At 33.3% G+C, this 11,133-nt stretch overlaps 2 protein-coding genes across 4 annotated transcripts; both read left to right on the top strand.

The window, feature by feature from the left end:
* The first annotated feature begins 2,525 nt into the window (after positions 1–2,525).
* LOC149056368 (uncharacterized) lies at positions 2,526–3,384 on the top strand. The gene has a single exon (XM_089227246.1). The coding sequence runs from the start codon at positions 2,775–2,777 to the stop codon at positions 3,360–3,362; it is 588 nt and encodes a 195-aa protein (XP_089083372.1). The 5' UTR covers positions 2,526–2,774; the 3' UTR covers positions 3,363–3,384.
* A 3,353-nt stretch (positions 3,385–6,737) lies between these two features.
* LOC107172984 (nucleosome assembly protein 1-like 1) lies at positions 6,738–10,350 on the top strand. 3 transcript variants are annotated; one of them, XM_015523321.2, is made up of 9 exons: positions 6,738–6,956; positions 7,752–7,866; positions 8,299–8,442; positions 8,522–8,652; positions 8,738–8,906; positions 8,969–9,106; positions 9,169–9,316; positions 9,708–9,827; positions 9,893–10,287. In XM_015523321.2, the coding sequence occupies exons 2-9, from the start codon at positions 7,753–7,755 to the stop codon at positions 10,072–10,074; spliced, it is 1,146 nt and encodes a 381-aa protein (XP_015378807.1). In that variant the 5' UTR covers positions 6,738–6,956; position 7,752; the 3' UTR covers positions 10,075–10,287. The 3 variants fall into 3 exon arrangements, with proteins under 3 accessions (XP_015378807.1, XP_015378806.1, XP_089082070.1); XM_015523320.2 differs by having other exon boundaries at positions 9,866–10,287; XM_089225944.1 differs by lacking the exon at positions 6,738–6,956 and adding an exon at positions 7,650–7,671 and having other exon boundaries at positions 9,866–10,350.
* The last annotated feature ends 783 nt before the right edge of the window (positions 10,351–11,133 follow it).

Below are 11,133 nucleotides of genomic sequence, written 5' to 3'. Positions count from 1 at the left end.
CCTACATAATAATAATAATATTCAAGCGTTTTATGATAAATAAATATTACTTAGTAAGAAAATATCATGTGATATTTACATTACACACACCATGTCACCACGGTTACGTTGCCTACGTGCACTTCAATACTTGGGTTTCAGACTTAGACTTAGACTTTTATATGATTCATTGCAGTGGCGCCGAAGTGTTTAAAATATATACCTACTATACGGTCTGTACGACTTCGTAAATCAAAGGGCCTCCATCACCCCCCCCCCCCTATTTTCATAATTTAACCATCAGATGTAAATCAAATCGTCTACACATAGTACAAATAATTAGTAATGTAACGTTTGACCGTATATTTTTATGTTTAAACGTATAATCTGTATTCAGTACACGTAGTATCTCATGGTGGGCCCCCCATCTGAATAATCTACTATGACATACCTAATATGTCATTTATAAATTGGGTGATCGGCGCTACTGATTAATTGAATTATAAATCACATTTAAAAATAAGAATCACATAATAAAAATACTATCATAGCAATATTTGGTGATCAACAGCTATCTAACTTCCTAAGAAATTATAATATCATTAATAATATTATTTTAATCTTGTGCACAATTAATTGACTCATAATGTCAACTTTCAAGTACCTATCGTTTATATATTATTATTATAATAAATGTAAATTCACGTACTTAATACATAAGTACCTACTTGATTTTCTGTAATTTAATATTGTGCAGCTTTATGTGCCTATATCTTAATATTAATAAATTATTAGTAATAAATAACTTTTTGAGTGTAATTAGTACCTTTTATCTATTATATATCCTGTGTAATAGTGTTATGAATTATAATATTATTAAGCTACTATGCATAGGCGCAACTAGAGGCCAAACACTGGGGGTGCTAAAATTATGTAGATGAAACAGGCATTCAATATTTAAACAACCTTACGTAAAACAAAAAAAAATTTTTCATATGATTTTTCCATTTTTGGTGTTTTTGATCTGGGGGTGCTAAATTAAAGGCTGGGGGTGCTGAAGCATCCCCAAGCACCCCCCTAGTTGCGCCTATGCTACTATGTAACCATGTAGGTTAGTAGTTTAGTAGGCTTAGGTACCTATCCTGGATAACCAGTGGGTATAGTCACTACTATACTTGGTACGTCTTATATATATACCTACTATGCACACACGTCGTCTGCAGTGTGCTCACGTGCTACACTTAGTATAATAATGCGCACGAGCCAGTGGATAAGTGATGGAATATAATATGTTATAAATTATAATATCAAATTATATTATAATAAATACGACATAGTACGTATATTAAAATGGAAATAATAATAATATTACGAACATTTTCCATTTTCCTACAATAAATAATAAAATAGGTAGTATAAATAATAATTTAAGCATACCGAAAAAAAACTGTCAGGTATTATAGGTACATTACAAATAAAATAATGAAATATTTAGAATAATTTAGAATGTAATAATGTATACCTACATAGAAAAAAAATTGATTATAATATTTTTTTTTTTTAATTATATAAGACATTTTATTAACAAATCAATACATGTTAAAAGAAAAGCAAAATTAGACATAATATGAATAATTATTTTACTTTTTGTAATTGTATACCTAAGAAATGTCTCTGTTTTGCAATCTAATAATAGCATTGTCGATTGCTCCACGACGTTTTGTTTGCTCTGTATAATCTTTCGATTTTTTTGGAGTATGGATACTTCTTATTTTACAATAAATATCAGTTTGAATTTGCTTCAATATTGGCCTCGTAAAAGTGTTTGGTTTTTCTCTATAAGTTACTTTAAAATATGAATGGAATGGCTCATAAGCATTGGTAGTTTGTAATAATGAACATGATGATTCTGCCCAAATAACTGATGAAACTGTACGCGTCTGTTAAATGTAGTCGGCATACTTTTTTGAGTATCAGAAATGTCGGTATACGTAGTTTTCACGCGTACTGAATTAATATTATTAGAACTTCAAAATTGTGATAATATATATGACATATATAAAAACATAGTTTTTAAGTAAATAAGTATTCTATAGACTCTTTTATATAAAAATAAATATTGTGTACATATATTTTATATACTATAATACAATATTATGTATACAGGTATACTGACTATACTGTATAGGTACGCTCAAATTTAAAGTCACAGTTATTCAAAATGCATAATTTCTTTTGTGTACATAACTCTCTATATCATTGTAATAAATCGGGGATTTCAAAGTTGTCTTTCTTAAAATATATATTTAATATAATATAGTTATATGCATATGTCTTATAACATTTATGTACCAGAAGGTTTAATTTTTTATCCATCATATCTCTTTAAAGATTTAGTTGAGAAAAATGTCTTTACATCACATATTATTATAATAGTATAGTATAGTATATACATTTATTTATTCTTTTCATAAACATTATAAATTTTTTTCTGTATTTTGCTTTTCATAGCTAAGCCTATATAATAGTATAAGACATAAGTTACCTTTAAGGTATTTAAATCGCTAATATTGCAGAAACTTTAGGAAAATAAACGCGTTCGGAATTCTAATGTTGCTGGCCGATAAGAACGATTACCTATCGTATACTCGCTGGCTAGTAACAAACGTTTTCGTCTAGGAGATTTTTAAATTTTTAAAAGTCTCTGTGTTGAAAGAGACGTTTTTAGTTCATTTGCAATTCTCAATTCGACCAGCGACTACATACACTCGTATACACATACGCACATTTAAAAAATGGCTGCTTACCATCGCAAAATACAAGAAGTTCAAGTCCAATTACTCCTGATCTTGCATGAAATAGTTGCGGGTATCACGGATGGTTATTATGACAAAAACGACGACATGCACAACTGGATCATAGCTCTTCTGCTTGCTATCGCTCAAGATACCATGTCAAGAACTGTCGAGCTGTCTCCAGAATCGGAACCCATGGATGTGGACGAGGTCTCCGAAGACACAACGTTCGACACAGAAGATGCAAAAGAAACCGATGACCAGCTGTCAATTTCAGTAGGCAGTAGTGCATGGTCGAGTGGCGACGCGCCGTTCTTCGAGTCGGGGCCCGTCGAAACCACTCCGATTCCCAATGACGGCCCACTCGACGATGCAGAGAAGACGTGTGAAGCTGAAAACGGAATTGAGCCGGCTCAGGGCATTGAAGAGCCAGACAGCGGTGAGGTCGTAGGTAGGCTGGACCCGCCAGCAACAACCGGAAAATCCGACCAGCCACGAAGGTACAAGACCTCGTGCTGGAAAGGCGTCAGGCGGATTTTCCGACGTCTGTGTTGCTGGCGAAGAGAAACCGTCCGCGACCCACGTTAGTCTGGCGGTCCCCTAAGGGCCGATGATGTTGTCAGGAAGACGGCGACGAATAGGAGGGGAGGATACGGGAAAGAGCCCGGAAGGTGCACGGCGGTTAGTCACCCGAACGCGTTTCCCGACCACCCACGTAGCGACGGGTTCACGAGCGTAGCGCGCTCGGTCGTCGTTGACGCGCGAGACCCTCTGGCGGCTCGGCGAGCGCCCGGCAGTTACGGTCGCGTGGAACGATGTCGACGGCACGGAGGTTAGTTGAGGTAACGGCGAGGGCAACGATTCCGCCCCGACCGTACCGACGATGATGACGACGGCGATGGCGACTCGTTACGATGGCAGTGGCGGACACTTTGGCACGGGGTAAGTAGTATAGAGATTTATGCGCTAGGAACACGGACGTCAGCGGCTCCGGGCCCGAGGAAACTATGAACGTTTCAGGGCCCGGTGGCGTGCGACTTCGTGGCGACGGTCATTGCAGGACAAAGACGCGGCTGAAGGGACGACGCCAGGACGAAAATTACCGATTGTCAAGGATCGCAGCGGTCCGATAGCTCTCGCCTTTTCGTCCCGCGGTAAACCCACATCGGCCGGGTCGCTTGTCCGTATAGCGATCACCATCCATTCCGCATGCGCTAAATCTCGATTCTCTCGCTTCGAGTCCAACGGTATCCGCTGCAAGTCTGTCGCTAGAGTCGTCTCGCCGTCAACCATCAAAGCGCTAACATCGCGCACTAGCCGCCGTTGCTTGTCACCGTCGACCATCGCTCCTGCGGTCGTCTCGGTCTGACCTCGCCAGCTGGGCAAGGTCGTCACGCGTCCGAGCAAACTCGCCCGTGACACTCGTGTCTACCCGTGGGACCGGTCGTGGAACGTTGTGGAGGTGACCAGTGGCCAAAACTGTTACAAATCCGCACCCAATCGCCATCTCGTATCCTCCCCTCCTTGTTTCTGTGTCTCCTGACTGACGTATTTTTTTTTTTATTTAATTTTATAGCTTTTTTTGTGTATAAATTGTTGTTTATCTCCCCCCCCCCCCACCAATCGGCTATTTTTTCGACTTTGAAAACCTTTTACTTGTAAAAATGTAATAATATAGCCATTTTGTGCTAATTCATAAAAAATTATACATATTATAATACCTTCAAAAATGTTTTCCCTATGATAATAGCAACTTTGCTCTATTTTTTGCCAGTTATAAAATATTTTTTCAAAACTGTTTGTTCATTTTTTTTATTTGAAACATGTACCTATGTAAATTTATACATTTGTAACTGTTCGTTCAATTGTTATAATATTTGAATTTTGTAATTGATTATAAATTTGTTAAATTAATAAAAGATAATTTTTGTATACACAAGCAATTTTAGTTTCTTCTTTTTTCGTATTGTTAAGTGTGTTAATCAAATGTTAATGACTAAAAAATCATTAAAAGGTATATTTTCAACAAAAACCTTGTTTGTTATTTATACAGAGTTGAGAGTATATAAATTCGTCGACGTTCAGTCGATTCACGATTATCAGATTATTATATCGTATTCAAGGAAGTATTTAAATCATCAAACACTAGACGCGAAGAAAACTGCAAAATAAATCATGTAATAACGCAGTATACGGATGTGTGTGTGTGTGTGTGTGTGTGTGTGTGTGTGTGTGTGTGTGTGTGTGTGTGTGTGTGTGTCCTCACAAAAACAAGACACTCCATAACTCTGCTAGGTACCTATACTTATAATATTACTCAACATACTGTACACGTATATTATGTTAATGGCTTATTAATGCCTTAATGGTACCAATTATTATATTTTAACCTCACGGTTATGGACCATAGACCATAGATTCTACACAATGCAATGATTGCAATGATAAATTATCCTAGAATTATAAGTATAAAATCATTAAAATCTATTATTAACATATTTAATATATACAGTCGATTCCGTTTAATGGAGACACCGGTTAATAAGGACAAGAGGACAACCGCTTAATCGGGACAATTTTACAATTAAGAAAACAAATGTATACTTGTAATATAAAAGTACGCTGCTTATCTAGGCCGTGAATCTGGATAGTTGGGACATTTTTATCGAGTATAATATTAAATATTAATAGATCAATAATCCGAAAATCGCGACTGACTGCGTAATCGATTATTAGGTTAAACTATATACATTTTATACATTTTATCTTATCGTATGTTCAAATTTGACGTGTGTTAAATGTTATTTAGTGAATTAGTCGTGTTTTGCCTTGTTCACACATGACGAGTACTCGGCCGAGAATAAGCAGGCGAGTGAATAGAAACAGTTTCTATTCGCTGGGCCGAGTGACTACCCCCACTACCAAGACCGAGCAACATAACGAGTGACACGGCCGAGTACTCGTCACGTGTAAACAAGGCATTTGTCGCGTGCAGTAACGATGTCTCGTATGTATACGGTATCAAAAGATTTATCACTTGCGCAAAAATTAGAAATTCTAAACAAAATTAAATTAAAGCCATTACTGTAATAACTAATAACTAATATGTATTTTGTAATAATAAAAACATAAAAAATCAGTTTTTCAATAAATTTGTATGTTTTTTTTTTCATTTTGGATTATTGGGACAAAATAACATGCAACCGATGTGTCCCAATAAAGCGCAATCGACTGTAATATCTACCTAGCTATATATTACGACCATTCATTTGAATATTTCTGAATATCAACTCTACGGTATTTGTTCAAATACGTATCACAAAAATATCCTTTAGAATTCAATTATAGCAAGGAATGTTGGTTTTTGCATGATATATAATAATTGCAGACAGCTAGAATGCAGGCTTATACTTTAAATTTTCGATACGTGGCAATAATTTTACGGCTTTTTAAATAGTAAATTCATAAATCTTTTATAAATTCTTGAATCCCGGCTTAACTCGAGGACTCACTAAAAATGTTTATAACCTATAGCTTTCTCCGATAAAAGGACTATTCAACTAAAAAATAGTTTTTAAATTCAAACCCGTAGTTTCTGAGACGCCTAAAGCGCGTTCAAATTTTTTTAAATCATCAGCTTTATAATATTAAATACAGAAATATAAAAATTCTAATAATTTTTTTTTCTGAAATTTTCAAACTTTGTGAACGACTTTGATATCATATTTATTTAAATTAATATAAAATTGTGTTTGAGTAATTACCTCATGGAAACATAAGATATACCATTGAAGGTACCTATTTCTTTTTAAAAATAAAAACCGCGCGACCAAATCTTTCGGTTGGATCGGACGTTGCAAACGTGGCACGTGGTGCACAACGTCTTTGGCGGTGGAGCGGCAGTCGGCACGCCATTGGCCAATACGCATCCATTGTTATCGATGAATACCGTGGGAAACGGGCAAACAGTCGTTAAGGTTACGTTTCTGTCGCTCTAGTCGCTCAAACTCGCTCACTTCAATTCAATCCCTCGTCTCTAGTACTACGCGCCATTCGGAATTTTCGTTTTCTCTAAGTCGCGTACTTGTGGTCTATACGACATTCGTGACGGTGAACCAATTTACTAGCGTTTACCCGCGGCGATTCACTACTCGTAACTACTTTGTTTTCGACAGCCGTCAGGTAAGAAAAACCTTACACACTTTGTCCGCCTATTACTATTATTTATTACTATCTTGCGCGCTCCACACGCCGACGACCATGTGCTTCCAACGATTCTCGTTTTGTAATACGCCGAATTATGTAATGCTGCCGCCGCTGCTTTCGTTTTTCTCTCGTTTTAATACAACTACTATCGAGAATTATTGAAGTTATTTTAAGATTACTGTTCTCAGTATCGAGTCGGCGTGACGCAGTGATAAGGTGACGATAGGTTAGGAACTAGGGCGGCTTTTCACCCGCCGGCCCGTGGTCAAACGATGTTACCAAAGTGCTTCATTGAGGAAACTTTCGTTTTCCGCACGGAATCACGAAAGCCCCTCGTGTGATTCTAAATTTTCCGCTAAAACGATACTATATATTGAGGTTATGGATATGACATGACGTTGATGCCTCCTATTCATTTCAACCGTCAGCCGCCGTCGTTGTTTATTACGTCTTGTAATATTATTATTTTAATTGTTTTCTCGTCAAACACTATACGCAAACTCCTTGATTGCATGAAAACTGTTGAAGTCGACAATCGAGCGACGTTGAATTATGTTAATTTATATTTTTCGGAGTTTAATAATTCGTATTGTAGGTAGGTTGTCTATCCATTTTCTTTGTACATTCAAATGTACTGTGCGGAGTAGACTTTGAGTTATGATTCATGTCATTTGACCCATCATTATATTGTGTATGACCTTGTTTTAAATTTATTATTAGTATACTACATTTAGTCGACTTATATTTTAAATTAAACATTATTCTTAACAGAATGTCAGCAGAAAATGACAATGCAGATTCTTCATCCTCTGGTTCTGAAATGGAACAGGACACTCCACATAAACATAAATCTGGTTTTAAAGGAGAAGGTGATGATATAATGCCGGTAAGATATACCAATGTTTTTTTTTTCTATGTAAAGTACGTCAAGTCATCAACATAATCTATTTGTGTTTTGTGATAATTGTAATCCTTGATTTCTATTATATATATATCAATTAGTCCAGAATTTCAATTTTCTCGTTGATTTTTTTTTTAAATACATGGTTTATATAAAATTGTGATAAATAATTAAATTTTAAAAAAAATCACTACTAACTTATACTAATTCATTTTCCCTCCAAAACAATCAGAATAATATTATTATAGGTTAATTTTTTACTTAATATAACATGATCAACTATCCTTATATTTGTATAAGTAGTGGTTCCTCTTTGAAATTATTTTATTATATTAAAGTTGACAATGAATACTGATTTTTTAAATTAAATGCTTTATTTAAGATTTTATGTTATTTTTAACAATTATATTTGTTTAGATTCTTCCACCAATAGTCAAAAAACGTGTTAAAGCTTTGAAAAAGTTACTGGTATCACAAACTGATGTTGATACAAAATTCTACACTGAGCTTCATATTCTTGAATGTAAATACCACAAAGAGTATTTGCCATATTATAATAAGGTAGAATACATAATAAATTATTTAAATTATAGTTAATAAATTTATAATAGTTAATATATTTATATGTTATAAATTTTAGCGAAGTGATATAGTTCAAGGAAACTATGAGCCTACTGAAGAAGAATGTGATTTTCCATCAGATGAAGAAGATGATGTCAAGGATCTCTCTACAGATATGGAAGGAAAAATCAAACTTGAGGAGTCTAAAGCGTAAGTTTATTATTTATATTAATATTTTAATAATTATCCTTTCTTTCACATTTTTATGAATAATATTAAATAATATTGCATACAGTAATGAAGCTGTAGTAGACAGTACTAACGACAAGATAAAAGGCATTCCAGACTTTTGGCTAACTATTTTAAAGAACACAAGTCTCATCAGTGACATGATTCAACCCCATGATGAACCTATACTTAGTCATTTGACAGATATCAAAGTTTATCTGTTAGAAGAACCCATGGTATTTTATTGTAGTCACTAATCATTATAATATTAGATTTATTTATGTATTTATTATTACAGGGTTTTGCTTTGGAATTCCATTTTTCTCCTAATGAATGGTTTACTAATACTGTTCTAACCAAGGAGTATGAAATGAAATGTGTACCTGATAAAAGCAATCCATTAAGTTTTGAGGGTCCTGAAATTTTCAAGTGTAAAGTATGTGTATATTTTTTTAAATATTAGAAATAACTTTGATAATAATAAAAATACAAATGTAGGGCTGCACTATTCAATGGAATAAAGGAAAGAATGTGACAGTGAAAGTAGTTAAAAAGAAACAAAAGCATAAAGTTAAGGGTGCCGTTCGGTTTGTTAACAAGACTGTACAAAATGTATCATTTTTCCACTTCTTCAGTCCTCCTACTGGTGAGTTAATAATCTTAAAAATAAATGTGTACATTACATATTTAAATTAGATTTTATTAATCAATATTTTTCTTTACAAAAAGCATTTAAGGTTGTTTATGATAGATTATTTAAAATAAGTGATTTGTCCTTCCATAATGCTGATAATAACTGGCTTCAACAACTACCACCTTGGCAAATTGTGTTTAAGTGGCTTTAATTGAGCCTATACAAAAAAAGATAAATTCTAAAATAATAGGCACCTAATTTAATTTTGATGAAAATGTTTACTCTTGTTAGTTATATAAAAAAATTGATATATTTAACTAAATGTCATTTAACCTAACCAATACATTATTGTAATTCAGTATACAGTTTTTTATTTCTTAATTGCATTATTGTTGGATTTCAGTACCAGATGATCCAGAGACTGAAGTTGATGAAGAAATTGATAATTTGTTGACAACAGACTTTGAAATAGGTCATTATATCCGTGAAAGAATAATTCCTAGAGCTGTTCTGTACTACACAGGTATGATTCGATTACATTTTTGTCTTAGGTTAATTTAGATTTCTTTTTTTTTAATTGTATGATAGGCGAAGCATTATTGGAAGAAAATGATTATGATGAAGATGATGAAGAAGAAGAGTCTGAAAATGACGACGACGACGATGATGATGATGAAGATGAAGGAACTGTTAACGATCCTGAATACAATCCACGTCAGGATAAACTGTTGAATAAACAGGTCAACCCAGCTGAATGTAAACAGCAGTAAATTGTAATAGCATTAAAACCTCATGTGTACTCACTACTCGTTTTACAAATAAATAAAAATTAAATAAATACTTCACTCATAATAAGTAAGTCTACACATTTTTAAGATTAAGCCTTCATTCATTGTTATGTGATCAGTTAAATATGGAATATTAAGTGTATTTTATACATTGCTTTAACTTTATACACTAATAAAATTATTTTTATATTATCATATACATATATTTTTTTACTAAAGGTTTGTACAAGTAGAATACAGATTATGAGTATTCAGTTATTTTGGCATTTTTTTTTTATATTACAGCCTAGTTATTAGAGTTGGTCAATGACAGGGCTATGCTACTTCCGGATTAATTTTATTATATTTTTCAAGATTTAAGAAATTAAAAAGGTATACGTGGTATATCAACAAAAAAGTTATTTTGGTTAACTAAATCAATTTTGAAACATTTTCAGATATTCAATAACCTCAAATATTTTAATTCTTTAGATACAGTTACATAAATTATAATATTGTTGCTCATTAACTTAGTTCAACAATGTAAATGCTCAGTTATTATTTTTTTTACATATTTATTGTATTAATGAGTTGCACTGAAATTTAGGCATTATCCCTGAAAAAAATTCTTAAAGGAAATAATGTGTTTTGGTGTCTGTTGGATTTTTTTTGATAAGTGTTTTTCCTGGGATAATCTAAAGTACAACAAACTATTACAATTTAGGAATTTGCATCCCTTGGACAACCAAAAAAACATAAACTTCAATAAAAAAATTTAATTACATAGGTGACTTACAGTTGGCAGTTAAAATCTAAAAAAAAATGGTTGATATTCATGATCAGTATTTCTATATCATATATTTTTTGTAGGTTAGTCTAGTATGATATTGTAACCTGTTATGGGACAAAATGGTAAATATTTTGAATTGTATTTTTATCGTGTAAGTTTGTTGACTTGTTGTTATATTGTAGGTAGATGTAATTTAAAGTGGGTACTTATCTTAAAAAATAGGTTTTTACCATATTTTAAATACTGTTAAAAAATTGAATGTAATAAGCTAT

The sequence above is a fragment of the Diuraphis noxia genome, unplaced genomic scaffold, assembly GCF_037042655.1.
Source record: "Diuraphis noxia isolate RWA-SAM2 unplaced genomic scaffold, SU_Dnox_SAM2 contig0004, whole genome shotgun sequence".
NCBI classification, from domain to species: domain Eukaryota; kingdom Metazoa; phylum Arthropoda; class Insecta; order Hemiptera; family Aphididae; genus Diuraphis; species Diuraphis noxia.
Note: the sequence above shows the minus strand (reverse complement) of the source record. Positions and strands in the feature narration are given on the sequence as shown.